The sequence below is a fragment of the Hypanus sabinus genome, chromosome 3 (genome assembly GCF_030144855.1).
Source record: "Hypanus sabinus isolate sHypSab1 chromosome 3, sHypSab1.hap1, whole genome shotgun sequence".
Lineage (NCBI taxonomy): Eukaryota > Metazoa > Chordata > Chondrichthyes > Myliobatiformes > Dasyatidae > Hypanus > Hypanus sabinus.
The window spans coordinates 77,232,930-77,248,157 of NC_082708.1; the positions used below are offsets into that span (position 1 = coordinate 77,232,930).

The 15,228-nt window shown below is 38.2% G+C and overlaps 1 protein-coding gene across 3 annotated transcripts in view; it reads right to left on the reverse strand.

Moving 5' to 3' along the window:
- tpp2 (tripeptidyl peptidase 2) overlaps positions 1-15,228 on the reverse strand; it is a 112,414-nt gene that overhangs the window by 48,381 nt on the left and 48,805 nt on the right. For all 3 annotated transcript variants that reach the window (XR_009511222.1, XM_059964730.1, XM_059964729.1), the window contains exons 14-19: positions 14,129-14,286; positions 12,653-12,729; positions 10,624-10,730; positions 8,006-8,160; positions 7,792-7,908; positions 5,285-5,385 (exon numbers count right to left, since the gene is read on the reverse strand). Coding sequence is in view for 2 of the 3 variants with exons in the window: in XM_059964730.1 (XP_059820713.1) it covers positions 5,285-5,385; positions 7,792-7,908; positions 8,006-8,160; positions 10,624-10,730; positions 12,653-12,729; positions 14,129-14,286 (715 nt within the window). In the remaining variant the exon portion in view is untranslated. The remainder of the gene's footprint in view (positions 1-5,284; positions 5,386-7,791; positions 7,909-8,005; positions 8,161-10,623; positions 10,731-12,652; positions 12,730-14,128; positions 14,287-15,228) is intronic.

Sequence of the window (15,228 nt, forward strand, 5' to 3'; positions counted from 1 at the left end):
TCTTGTTTTATGTTTCAACACATTTTTGATTTAAATATTTAAGAAAATGTTAATTTATTTCAATGAATTTAAAATGCAAATCTGTTTCTCCCATTCTAAATATTTTTCACAGCAAGATGGTAACTTGCTTCAGTATGACATAGCTTTATTCTAAATATAAAAAAAAGTTTAGTTCACTAAGAAACCTGGCTTATGAATTCTACCCCTCACTTGATCTGTTGGCAAAACTGACTTATTTTGTCCTGGAACACTGCATGCCCATCATTCGCCTTAATTTCTCTAACACTTAATTATCTATATGTTCCTCAACAACTGAAATATTAAATTTCATTTGCTCTACATACTGTCAACACTGCTCTTCATCAATTTGCATAAAAATTAAATTGTGCCAAATTTCCTGCCATCCAATTATGGCTACTTTGGCCAATAACTCCTGGCAAACAAGTTCTTAATCATGTACTGTCATTCTCCCAGCAAAAACTGCAGTTCACGATGTTTGCAGAGAGACTTATATTGGGAGTAAATGCTAACCACCACATCTAGTTGCTTAGCTAGAATTGTTAATAAGTTAAAATGTAAATTTCTACAAGTAAATGTATTCAGAAACAAAAAGTATTAAGATTACTTTTGTAAAAAAAAACCAAAAAAGGCAAAGTGTTTACCTAAAGGGAATATTCTCTGTGTTATGCCCAACACAGTTTAGCACTTGCACGCAGTTTGACTTCAATTTTGTGATTTCATGCAAGTTACTCAATCTTCGCCTGGTCAGGGAGAGTGAGGAGGTGATTGAGAGGAGTTACAGGCAGGTGGTCACTCCGGGGTCACAGGAGGCAGATAGGTGGGTCACAGTCAGGAAGGGGAAGAGGCAGGTACTAGAGAGTACCCCAGTGGCTGTACACCTTGACAATAAGTACTCATGTTTGAGTACTGTTGAGGGGGACTGCCTACCTGGTGGTAGTGACAGTGGCCGGGCCTCCGGCACAGAGGACGGCCTTGTAGCTCAGAAGGGTAGGGATAGAAGAAAGAGGACCATAGCAATAGGGGACTCGATAGTCAGGGGTTCAGACAGGCAGTTCTGTGGAGGTGATCGGCAGTCCCGGATGGTAATTTGCCTCCCTGGTGCCAGGGTTCGGGACATTTCTGATCGCGTCCAAGATATTCTGAAGTGGGAGGGTGAGGAGCCAGAGGTCGTGGTACATGTAGGTACCAATGACATAGGTAAGAAAGGGGAAGAGGTCCTGAAACGAGAGTACAGGGAGTTAGGAAGGCAGTTAAGAAGAAGGACCGCAAAGGCAGTAATCTCGGGATTACTGCCTGTGCCACGTGACAGTGAGAGTAGGAATGGAATTAGGTGGAGGATGAATGCGTGGCTGTGGGATTGGAGCAGGGGGCAGGGATTCAAGTTTCTGGATCATTGGGACCTCTTCTGGGGTAGGCGTGACCTGTTCAAGAAGGACGGGTTACACTTGAATCCTGGGGGGAGCAATATCCTAGCGGGAAGGTTTGTTAGGGCTACAGGGCAGACTTTAAACAAGTAAGATGGGGGGGGAGGGGCGGGAATCAATTTGAGGAAACTATGGGAGAGGAGGTTAGTTCACCAGTAGAGCAAGTAAGTAGACTAGTGTGTGAGGGAGGAAAGGCAGGTGATGGAGAAGGGATGCGCTCAGCCCGAAGATGTAGGGGAGAAGAAAGAAAAGGATAATAAATTTGAATTAGGGATGAAAAGAGAGGAGGAGGTGGAGAGTATCTTAAATGTATCTATTTTAATGCTCGGAGCATTGTAAGAAAGGTGGATGAGTTTAAATCATGGATTGATACCTGGAATTATGATGTTGTAGCTATTAGTGAAACATAGTTGCAGGAAGGGTGTGATTGGCAACTAAATATTTCTGGATTTAGTTGCTTCAGGTGTGATAGAGTAGGAGGGGCCAGAGGAGGAGGTGTTGCATTGCTTGTCTGAGAAAATCTTATGGCGGTGCTTTGGAAGGATAGATTAGAGAGCTCCTCTAGGGAGGCTATTTGGGTGGAATTGAGGAATGGGAAAGGTGCAGTAACACTGATAGGAGTGTATTATAGGCCACCTAATGGGGAGTGTGAGTTGGAAGAGCAAATGTGTAAGGAGATAGCAGATACTTTTAGTAAACACAAGGTGGTGATTGTGGGAGATTTTAATTTTCCACACGTAGACTGGGAAGCTCATTCTGTAAAAGGGCTGGATGGTTGAGAGTTTGTGAAATGTGTGCAGGATAGTTTTTTGCAACGATACATAGAAGTACCGACTAGAGATGGGGCAGTGTTGGATCTCCTGTTAGGGAATGCGATAGGTCAGCTGACAGATGTATGTGTTGGGGAGCACTTCGGGTCCAGTGATCACAATAGCATTAGCTTCAATATAATTATGGAGAAGGACAGGACAGGACCTAGAGTTGAGATTTTTGATTGGAGAAAGGCTAACTTTGAGGAGATGTGAAGGGATTTAGAGAGTGTGGATTGGGTCAAGTTGTTTTATGGGAAGGATGTAATAGAGAAATGGAGGTCATTTAAGGGTGAAATTATGAGGGTACAGAATCTTTATGTTCCTGTTAGGTTGAAAGGAAAGAAAGGCTTGAAAGCACCATGGTTTTCAAGGGATATTAGAAATTTGGTTCGGAAAAAAAGGGATGTCTACAATAGATATAGGCAGCATGGAGTAAAGGAATTGCTCGAGGAATATAAAGAATGTAAAAGGAATCTTAAGAAAGAGATTAGAAAAGCTAAAAGAAGATACGAGGTTGGTTTGGCAAATAAGGTGAAAATAAATCCGAAAGGTTTCTACAGTTATATTAAAAGCAAGAGGATAGTGAGGGATAAAATTGGCCCCTTACAGAATCAGAGTGGTCAGCTATGTGTGGAGCTGAGGGAGATGGGAGAGACTTTGAACGATTTCTTCTCTTCGGTATTCACTAAGGAGAAGGATATTGAATTGTGTAAGGTGTGGGAAACAAGTAAGGAAGTTATGGAACATATGACAATTAAAGAGGTGGAAGTACTGGCGCTTTTAAGAAATTTAAAAGTGGATAAATCTCCGGGTCCTGACAGGATATTCCCCAGGACCTTGAGGGAAGTTTTTGTAGAAATAGCAGGAGCTCTGATGGAGATCTTTAAGATGCCATTAGAAACGGGGATTGTGCTGGAGGATTGGCATATTGCTCATGTGGTTCCATTGTTAAAAAGGGTTCTAGAAGTAAGCCTAGCAATTATAGACCTGTCAGTTTGACATCAGTGGTGGGTAAATTAATGGAAAGCATTCTTACGGATCGTATTAACAATTATCTGGATAGACGGGAACTGATTAGGAGTAGCCAGCATGGATTTGTGCGTGGAAGGTCATGTTTGACAAACCTTATTGAATTTTTTGAAGAAGTTACGAGCAGTGTTGACAAGGGTAAGGCAGTGGATGTAGTCTATATGGACTTCAGCAAAGCCTTTGACAAAGTTCCACATGGAAGGTTAGTTAAGGAGGTTCAGTCGTTAGGTATTAATGCTGGAGTAATAAAATGGATTCAACAGTGGCTAGATGGGAGATGCCAGAGAGTAGTGGTGGATAATTGTTTATCGGGATGGAGGCCGGTGACTAGCGGGGTACCTCAGGGATCTGTTTTGGGCCCAAAGTTGTTTGTAATATACATAAATGATCTGGATGATGGGGTGGTAAATTGGATTAGTAAGTATGCCGATGATACTAAGGTAGGAGGTGTTGTGGATAATGAGGTGGGTTTTCAAAGCTTGCAGGGAGATTTATGCCAGTTAGAAGAATGGCTGAACGTTGGCAGATGGAGTTTAATGCTGAGAAGTGTGAGGTTCTACATTTTGGCAGGAATAATCCAAATAGAACATACAGGGTAAATGGTAGGGCATTGAGGAATGCAGAGGAACAGAGAGATCTAGGAATAACAGTGCATAGTTCCCTGAAGGTGGAGTCTCATGTAGATAGGGTGGTGAAGAAGGCTTTTGGAACGCTGGCCTTTATAAATCAAAGCATTGAGTACAGAAGTTGGGATGTAATGTTAAAATTGTACAAGGCATTGGTAAGGTCAAATTTGGAATATTGTGTACAGTTGTGGTCACTGAATTATAGGAAAGATATCAATAAATTAGAGAGAGTGCAGAGACGATTTACTAGGATGTTACCTGGGTTTCAGCACTTAAGTTACAGAGAAAGGTTGAATAAGTTAGGTCTCTATTCATTGGAGCGTAGAAGGTTGAGAGGGGATTTGATCAAGGTATTTAAAATTTTGAGAGGGATAGATAGAGTTGACGTGAATAGGCTGCTTCCATTGAGCGTAGGGGAGATTCAAACGAGAGGACATGATTTGAGAGTTAGGGGGCAGAAGTTTAAGGGAAACACGAGGGGGTATTTCTTTACTCAGAGAGTGATAGCTGTGTGGAATGAGCTTCCTGTAGAAGTAGTAGAGGCCAGTTCAGTTGTGTCATTTAAGGTAAAATTGGATAGGTATATGGACAGGAAAGGAGTGGAGGGTTATGGGCTGAGTACGAGTAGGTGGGACTAGGTGAGATTAAGAGTTCGGCACGGACTAGGAGGGCTGAGATGGCCTGTTTCCGTGTTGTGATTATTATATGGTTATGTATGAGATTCATAAGGAAATCCTTAAAAAGCTTAGAGTTAATACAAGTGAATGTCAATATTTTCTTGCAAGATACAGGCTGATCTTTTTTAAGATTGGTTTGTTGAGGAATAAATGTGATGTACCAAGTGAATTCATGGAATAAGGGCAGGAGGTGTCCTTTTTTAATCCACTTGAATGACAAGTTGAGCTTGGCATCCACTTACTAAAGATTTCACTCCTGCAGCATTACACTGAACTCTAAAAAACACTCAATAGCTTGACTTTGTTTTATAGAACTCAGAACTATAACTCTTAACTCAAAAATGAGAGAATCATTTATGACCTTATAGTGATCAATTACTTATGGAACATCAACCCACATAGCAACACGTCACAGTAGGATTTCTTTGTCAATTTCCAGCAATCTTATCACCATATTTTGAAAGATTAACCATTTCAACTATTATCTTTACCAATTTGTCAAAATTAAAGATTAATTACACAGTTAAAGTAAATCAACTTGCAGCAACATTTCCATAGATTTCTGTGATCCCAGAAGAGTATTCCGAGGAAGTACGCACATGAAGCAAATCAACAAGAGAAAGTATTATCCTCAATAAAGTATGCAGCCTCAATGTCAAGAAGAGAATAATGATAATCTACAAGTCATTAGTTACCTCAAGGATTGAATCCAACATTTGAGACTAATAGAGGGAGCAATTTCTTCATATTTCATTGTGGATGTTACATCAAAACGAGTAATTCCATCTGAAGCATTCTACATTGTAGAAACAATAGGTCAAAATATTTAGAGAAATGTATATTTACATTTAAAACTGAAGTAACTAGCTTTTTTTGGATTAGCCAATCATTCAAATTTAGCTAAATTAAACTAATTAACTCTTTGAGGGGGGAGGGGAATTGGTAAAATAAGCCCAAGGTTATTTATAAAAATATTACTTATTACTGTGCTAAACATTTTCTCTTTTTTAGTTTAGTGCACTCTTTGATCACTCCTGTTACATGAAAGCGCTCTTTCAATTCTAACATTTTATTGTTGCAATATATCACATTTTAAATCAAATACAGTGGATTCCAGTTAATTGGGCCTTCTGTCAATCAGAGCAGCCACATATTGGGATTATTCTTAAAGAACAAAAACTAATTGAGAAAATAGCTGGGATTCCCTTTTTACATTATGCCGCTTAATTGGGACAGGACATGCCTGTCCTAGCATATGAAGTCAACTCCAGCAGACGGGGTGGATGGGTGGATGAGATCTGCAGTGAGATCTAAAGGCAATGAAGACGGTTCTGAAATGCTCCAGAGAGCAAAGTTGTGATGACTACTTACACCACTGGACTTGTACTTTTGAGGTTGAGAGTGTGGAACTGCCCCAGTACAACAGCCTTTTCACTTTAAAAACTCACCCACACAGGTTTCCCGTCATTGTCGGATACGACAGATAACCATCAGTAGTATTATTAGTGTATTAATTTGTTCTGTATTTCATTTAAATATGTAATTTTTTGCTCAGTTAAACAGTAGTTTATCTTTTTAACTATTTCCATGAAATTTCAGCTAATTGGACCAGCTACTTGTCCCAACATGCCCCTCTTAACTAGAATCCACTGTACATGAAATCAAAACATTTCATGAAAACTCTTCTGAAACGTCTTTTGATTTACTTGTTTTTTTAATTACTGTACCTAATTCTAAACATGAAATTTCATAACATGAAATTTGAATTTTAATCAACTTGGCCTCTCAAGCCCACTCCATCATTAAGTATGATGATGACTGACCTGACTGCAAGATCAACTACATTTTTCCACCCTTATAGATAACCTTTCACCCTCTTGAGCTATCTACCTCTTAAGTTATACAAAAGCTTTATTTCTTAAAATCAAGTCCCAAAGACTTGGGATTTGCAGAAACAAAATCTCTGCCACCTTTAAGAAACAAATTTTTTTTGCAAAGGTGCCCCTTAGTTTTATATTACCATACAAGAAAAACAGTGTACTCATATCCTCCGTTAAGACCCCTAGATTCTTGTACACTTCAAGCAAGTTCCCTCTTGCTCTCCTAAACTCCACCAGCTACGAGCCTAAATCCAGTCTCTTCACAAGATGCTTATCCATTCCAGTTATTAGTCTAGTAAATCTTCTCTGAATTTCTACCTTAAAGAAAGAAAATTATATCATATGCAGTAATCTCGCCAATAACCTGTATTACTAAAGTTGTAGTTGTGAAAAGAAAGTACATAGTTCAGCACATTACTTCAGATTTTCTACAAGGTAATGGAACTTGGTGTAATTTTGTAGCAAGTTTTCACAGGTGGAAACAGAAATAAAAAAAGTTGAAGTGCAATATTAATGTCATTTGAATTGTACAAGAATAGTTAATGTAGGGGTCATAAAATAATGTAAGCAGGGGATACAGTAAAGGTGTTAAATGTTTACTTTTGGTACATCTTCACTTAAAAAGATGATGATCCTACCAATGACACACTGAAGAAGATAGAAGCTAAATAGAATAAAAACAGATTGGGAGGAAACGCATGGAAGAGCTAATGAAGAGCCTTTAACCAGAAATGTTAAAAAAAAAAGCAAGAATGCTGGAAATATTCAGCAACTCAATAACATCTGTGTAGGAAAAAATGTTGATTTTCAGGTTTATGAACTTTCATAAGAGCAGTTCTGTTGAAAAGTCATTGATCCCAAACAGCAACTTTGCAGAGATATGAACTAACCAAAAAGTATTTGCATATTTGTTTCATTTTTACTTCCCATTTACAGCATCTGCAATCTTTCATTTTCATTTGTTAACACATGATGGCTAATATGGACTTGCTTTAAGAAAATTGTTCAACTGTTTTGAATATCTTACTTAAAAATCAGCATAAATGAATATTAGAACCCAGTAACACCTTAACGTTCAGTATCGTTATCTTATATCATCAGAAAAGTACATACTAGACAAATGCCACAAGATAAAATTTAGTGTACTTGGTACAAAATTGGGGTTTTAAATTGTTCATTGTAAGTAATTAAAATATACATATTGCTTAATTTTTAACTGCCCTCAAACTGTATATCATTTTAATTAAAATTTAGCTCTAGGGATTGGGTTCAGTTAATGAAAACTGAAGTATTCATATGTAAAATGAAAAATAAGAACTTACAATGTGCAGTTGGGAGGGAGTACAAAGGATTCCATGGAAGGAAATGGTATAGTTGATATTGACGTCACCAAGATTGGCCCACCACCGGGCAATGCAAAATTCCAGCGTTTTACCATTCTAACAACAGTAAAAAAGGTCAAGTTTCAAAATTAATTTTCAAGAGTTTAAAGCAAAAGTTATTGAAATGCTTTTATGTTATTAGGTTTATGCTCACCAAAACTGGAAATGCTTCACAACATGATCCTTTCTCTAAAAGTGATGTGAATTTATAGAACTCATTAGTGCGATAAGCTTTTTGTTTTTCCAGTTGCACTGCATGAAGGACAAACTTTGAGGATACATCAGGTGAAAGTGAAGAAATAGTGACCTCTGTAAGAAGAAATTAAAAGAATAGAGAAATAGAAATAAGCAATGGCACTGCACTCTGTATTTAAATGATGGCAATGCACGTTGAGAGCACTGACAAAGACGCTTTTTGTATGTACAGTATCTTGCAGGTATACCACTCAGCCTCTGTGGTCATAACCAAATCTGGTTGGAAAAGTAGAATGACATGGGTAATGAGGAAGCATTAAAAAACAATGAAAACTTCAGAATCTTTCCTACACCGATGCCAATGCTGGTTTGCGAGCTCACATACAGTGCCTTGAAAATGTATTCAGCCCTAATCATTTGTTCATATAAATGAATATTACAATCAGGGATTCTGATTAATTAAACTGAGATCTTTTACTTGTGAATCACATGCTTCTTCTTGCACAGTAGAACCCCCAAAAAAAACAGGTAAAAATTGTAAAACATGAAAACTAAAAATTCAAAATCTGAAATATCAGTAGTTCAAAAGTATTCATTCCCCCTTTCTTCGTCTTCTTGAGCCCTTAGCTCCCAACTCATCCCCCTTTCCTCAGTACTTAGTTGAACCACCTTTCGCAGCTATTACAGCCAATATTTTTGGATAAGCCTCTACTAACTTTGCACAACACGATAGTGCAAGATTTACTCATTTCTCCTTGCAAAGTTGTTCAAGATGTGCCACGTTATTTGGGGAGCAGCAGTGGACAGCAATCTTGAGGTCATGCCAGAGACATTCAATCGGGTTAAGGTCAGGATTCTGACTGGGCACTCAAGGACATCAAATTTCTTCATTTGAAGCCACTCCATGGTTGTTCTGGCAGTGTGCTTTGGGTCATTGCCCTGCTGAAAGACTAACTTTCTCCCCAGTTCATGCTTCCTGGCAGAGGCCAGCAGGTTTTTAATCCAGGACCTCACTGTATTTAGCAGCATTCATTTTCCCATCAATCCTGAACAGATTCCCAGTGCCTACTGCTGAAGAGCATCCCTACAGAATGATGCTACCTCCACCATACTTTACAGTAGGGATGGTGTTACTGGCTGATGCTCAGTATTAGATTTATGCCACACGTACCACTTGGTGTTGAGATGAAAAAGTTCCACGATAATCTCACCTGATCGCAAGACCTTCTTCCACATCTTTACAGTATATTTTAAGCGATGCTTTACAAAGTTTTTACAAGCAAGGATATGCTTTTTTTTTAAAATAAATATCGCCAGGGCTTCTTCCTTGGCACTCTTTCTGAGCAAGATATCCTTTCTGTGCAAGACCTTAAGAGATTTTGAAGCCATGGACTTCATCACCAGTTGCAGCCACTAACTTCAGAAGCACAGTCAGAATGAATGTTGGCATCACAGTAGCCTCACTTATATATTGTTTTTCCACTTTTTCACAATGGACTGCTCTGAGCTCCGAAGTACATTGAGTGCCTTTGAGATGGTCTTTCACCCTTCCCCAGATTTGTGCTTCTCTACTTTCATTTCCGTGACTTTTTGTGAATGTTCTTTTTTCTACATTTTGGTTTGGTCTGCGGAAAATCTACCATACTGTTGGACCTTAGAAAGAGGAGATATTTACTTATTGAAAATAGGTGATCCTCCAATTTTCTACAATAACAAACTGGGTGAGTTGGTTGGATAATACAGTATATTACACCTGAGGAAAGTTGGCATAGTAATTACAAAGGGGTTGAATACTTTTTTTAGCCTCACAATTTCAGTTTTTGATTTTTTAAAAAATTAATGACAGGTTTTGGAATTTTTTTCTTTTGATTTGACATGATGCACAATGTTTTGTAGATTAGCTCAAAATAACCCTACTTCAATATATTTTAAATTCAGAAAGTGAGAGTAAAAAGTGAAAATAACTGTGGGGCTGAACACTTTTTCATGGCATCGTTGGTCTCCTGATTCTGCAGATTAAAATTTTGACACAGTGCCACTGAAAAAACTGAGTACATATTACTCAGGCTTTCTAAACAAAGATGGCAATCACCGCCCCTTCACAATTCTTACACACAAAATGATGTGGGTTGCACAAGATTGGAGTATCTTCCCAGCTGTTTTAATTATCTACATGCCAAGGGTGAAAGCAACTTAAATTTATAATCAACATGGTCATATTGAAAATACATCTTTGGTCCATTTTATTTTACTAGCATTCCATACCAGCTTCTTTTAAGGCTTGACCACTAACCCTGGTCAGCTGAAAAATATGAACTAAACACCAAGCCCACAGATCAATCTTCATTGCAAATTCTTGCTAATAATGCTTTACTGAAAATATTGGTGAACTGGCCTATGTAATGATGAGAAGTTTATTCCATTCTCATCAACAAATAAGAACATTTATACAAATGTCAGCACATGTCATACACCAAAATTACAAGCTGGTGAAAATACTTTAAAAGCACAAACAACAAAATCCATTGGTTTTTGAGAAGGATTAAAAAAAAACTTTTCAAAATAAAGTGCCCTTACCAGTCCAAGTAGCTCCCCAAGGTACTTCAATAAAGTGCCGTCTGATCTGGCCAGGTTTAAAGTGAACATCTGTGTACACAAGATCATAACCCGAGGCTTCATGTAATCTGCAACCAAGAATTCAGGAAGAGGCAGGGGAGTGTTTGTAATTTTAGCAGAACTTTAAGATTGAATAAATGAATTGAATAAAAAGGGAGAAAGCATGCATGACTATAAGGGATTGAAAACAGGTGCTAGTATAGGTAGAAGTCATTACTGGAAAAGGGAGTGAGACATTAACAAAAATATTTCAGCACTGGCTGTCTCCAGACCGACCCCTGCTACTTTTAACTTCAACCCACTCCTTTCTGATTGCTCAGCCCCATTTTTCCTTTTCCCCGGGTCCCTGTTGCCCTTTTGTTTTCCCCTCTCTCCCCTCATGAACAGCCCATCACTTTCCCTCTCTCTGCCCCCCCTCCTCTTTATTCCATGGTATAGTGTCCCCGATCAGATTCCTCCTCCTTCAGCTTTTGCCTGTCAGCTATCATGTTATTCCTGTTTTACCCTCTGTCCCACTCTCCAGCCTTTCCTCACGTGCCTGGATTCACCCAGCATCTACCAGCTGGTGCTCCTCCCCCACCTGCTCCCCTTTTATTCTGGCTTCAGCCTTTTCCTCTTCCAGTACTGATGAAAGGCCCGATATTCATCATTGATATTCACTTCCCTCTATACCTGCTACCTGACTGCTGAGATCCTTCAGTGTTTTGTTTATGTTGATCCAAAAATATTTGTGGGGCCTTTTGTTGTTGATGCTGAAGATAAAATGAAGGGAACAAAACAAGAAGTAGGAAATAATTTGATGCATGCAAAGCTTTTGGGAGCAAGCTAACACAGGTGCAATTGAGCAACTACAGTAAATTAATTTGGAAAAGAACAGTTCAGTGAAAGGCAGTGAAGATAAAAGAGTTGACGGGAAGGTCAGGCAGAGAGGTCAAGTGAACACAACTGAAAACAGCAATTAATTTATAGATTACACAATTTTAAAAGGCTTCAATCAGAAATAATTTTAACACTGACAGATAGCAGTCAGAACTTGATAAAACAGTGGAGTAGAAAGGAATGGACAGCCCACCATCTTACAGGCACTTCCTGGCACAATGCAGGCAACCAGAAAAAAGGCTTAAGTTTGTGCTGAATGAATTACAGTCTGTTAGAACAATGCAATGAAAAAGTTGATCTGTTAGCATTCATAGCTATCATGAGATCCAGGTCAGATATCATGGAGTTAGAACACCAAGCAACAGAGGCTATAAAAGTGTCCTGAAGGAGAAATGGCAGCTTTGCTGACTATTTTCAAAATAACATCACCTGCACCAAGATCTTTCAGATCCCTTAAATTTACAGCACTTACAGATTTCACAGTATTTACTTCAGTTGTAAGCCGTTCAGATGACTCACATGACAATTATGAATCTTGCAAATTTCAGCTCTGGAGGATACATAAAGCTTTTACTTGAAAAGTATGATGAATGAAATGTAGTTTGTGTAAAACAATTTATATAAATATAACGCAAGATTCTGAAAATGTGACCTATTAATATTTTATGGGTTTCAGCTACTGTTAACTATGAAATCTTGATTAAATAGGTTAAGTTAACTACTGAAAAATAAGTGTGCTCGAGGTCCAAGAGCTACCTCAGAGGTCTGACACATTTATTTATTATATTTTGTTTAACTCCCCACTGTATAAATTTGAATGAAAGACTATATTGCAATACAACAGTATATGTATTCTGGTGATTTGGTGGACAGCCATTAAAACAGCTTGTCTATTCAAGGCAAGTATTATATTTACATAGCTGAAAGTTGACAGGATGAGAATGTTACAGTTTGTAATTTGTTCTTCAATTCCTGTTTGCAAACATTCGGTCAATTCTGTCTCCAAGTTACAGATCAGATCAATTATTCTGCCTGAATCAGAAGGGTATGAATTCAAGATAATATGAAGGCCGTAACAACAGTTAATTAATTGATAAACAAGTTTACTAACCTTGAGGGCATGATAACTGTTATTGGAACTCTAAACAAAGGCCCAGCATCAGGGGCTGTGGTATCATATCCACTGATCTGCAATAAATGAACAAATAACCATATTTGCTAGTGAAAAACTAACTATGCAGTGTTACATATAGTACCTTAAAATGTTACAAATATAGTCTCCAATTCGCAGTGAGAATATCACTGACTCTCTCACTCTCTCTCTCACACACACACACACACACACACACACAGTGCAACGTTTTCCAACAAAATATGCAGAAATCAGTGAATTAACTGAAAGCTAATCCTACTGTTAATGACTCAGAACTATGTTGGGCTTTATTACGATTAACCTAATTCCTTAAATGGGAATCTGAGTTTTACAATAAACAAATATAGTAGTATTTGGACAAGACAAATGCTTAAATATTCCATATTTTTGTAGAAGGCCCTCAACACAAAATTGGTTAATAATTGGACCTTGAAAACACTTATCACTTTCATATACTTTGTATTGCATTAGCCAATAGTCTTCCCCAAGGCTCCTAAATGCAATGCAGTGATTAACTGTTATTGTCTGAAGGGAATTAATTGATAATACAAGAATCAATTACTTACATCAGCAAAACCAAATTTTATTTTTAGAATTCAAGACTTCTGATTTTTACAATAAACAGACCATTTCATCAGAAATTTTCATCTAATACAGCCTAATGAAATTTGGACAAATTTAGAGGTAGACAATAATAATGACAACCTTCAACTAGAGATACATTCTTTTGAATAATTTCAGAAAACTCTGTTTGCTAAATTGCTCAGGCCCCCGGATATTTAAAAAAAAACAGACCCAACAATGGCCTGCAACAGACAGCATGTGTCCATGATACTGAAAACCATGTACAAATGTAAAAATGGACTAACACCAGCAAAAACACAAAGTGACATGGTTAAGATACCCCAGGAGACTGAAACAACTTTAAAAATCATCAAAGCAATGACATAAACCTTATCAACAAATGATATATTAAAACAATCAATTAGAAGTGAAATCACACTGGTAACAAAAAGTGAACTGAAAATGAATGCTAGTGAAGAGGGACAGAATGACACAGTAGTATCAGTTAAACATTGGCAATTAAGTGAAAAATAATTGAATGAAAAACATACAAGAAATAAAGACAAAAAAATTTGTAGATGCTGGGAATCCAAATAACAAACACAAAATGCTTGAAGAACCCAGCAGACCAGACAGCATCTATGAAAAAGAGTAAATAGTCAACATTTCAGCCCAAGACCCTTTATCAGGGCAGGTCTTGGCCTGAAATGCCAACTATTTATTCTTTTCCATAGATGCTACCTGGCATGCTGAGTTCCTTTTGTGTATGATACAAGAAATAAAGGCTCTTTTCAAGATTAATCTGTTTTCCTTTTGCATAATCAAAAGTAACTCATATAATTTATTATAAATTTAGTTTGCAAAGGATACCTCAGTAAAGTGCGCCCCTTCTCGAAGGCCAGAGGGATTCACTCGTATAGTTATATGTCTACATTGATTCATCAACTCCAAGTGACTAGGGCATTGAATCCAAGAAGCATTACAGGTTAGTGCTAAGTGAAGTTGCAGAGATATCCGCTCAGAGTTTTCTATCAAAAACAAAGATACGTAAAGCACATTTACAAAGAAGAGCAAAGATGCACAAAAAGCAGGATGCACTTTATCGACTACAACTCAGTTATATACTACCATCATTGCCTTAAAACTAATCAATAAGCTTCAAGACTATGGCCTCAATACCTCCTTGTGTAATTGCATCCTGTCAGTTTGGATTGGCAACAACATCTCCTCCATGATCTCCATCGGCACAGTTGCACCACAAGGCTGTGTGCTTAGTCCCCTAACTCTACTTGCCTTACACTTATAACTGCGTGGCTAAGCATAGCTCCAATACCGTATTCAAGTTTGCTGACACCACCATAGTTGTGGGCCGAATCAAAAGTAGTGATAAATCATATAGGATATTCAAAATTTGGCTTGAGTGGCGTTATACCAACAACCTCTTACTCAATTATCAGCAAGACCAAAGAGCTGATTATTGACTTCAGGAGGTGGAAACAAGAGGTCCATGAGCCAATCAGGAGAGGATCAGCAACTTTAAATTCTTCGCTGTTATTGTCTCAGAGGACCTGCCCTGGGCCTAGCATGCAAGTACAATTATGAAGAGAGCATGGTAACATTTCTACTTCCTTAGGAATTTGCGCAGATTCGACGTGACATCTAAAACTCTGACAGACTTCTATATATGTGAGGTGGAGAATATATTGACTGGCTGCATTACAGCCCAGTGTAGAATGGAAAACCTTATAAAAAATAGTGGATATGGCCTAATCCATCATGGGTAAAGCTCATGGAGCACATCTGCACAGAGCATTGTTGCAGGAAGGCAGCATCCATCATCAGGGACCCCACCGTCCAACTCTTGCTCCCTTCTTGCTGCTGTCATCAGGAAGGTGGTCCAGGAGCCTCAGGACTCACACTACCAGGTTCAGAAATGGTTATTACCCCCAACCATCAGTCTCTGGAACCAA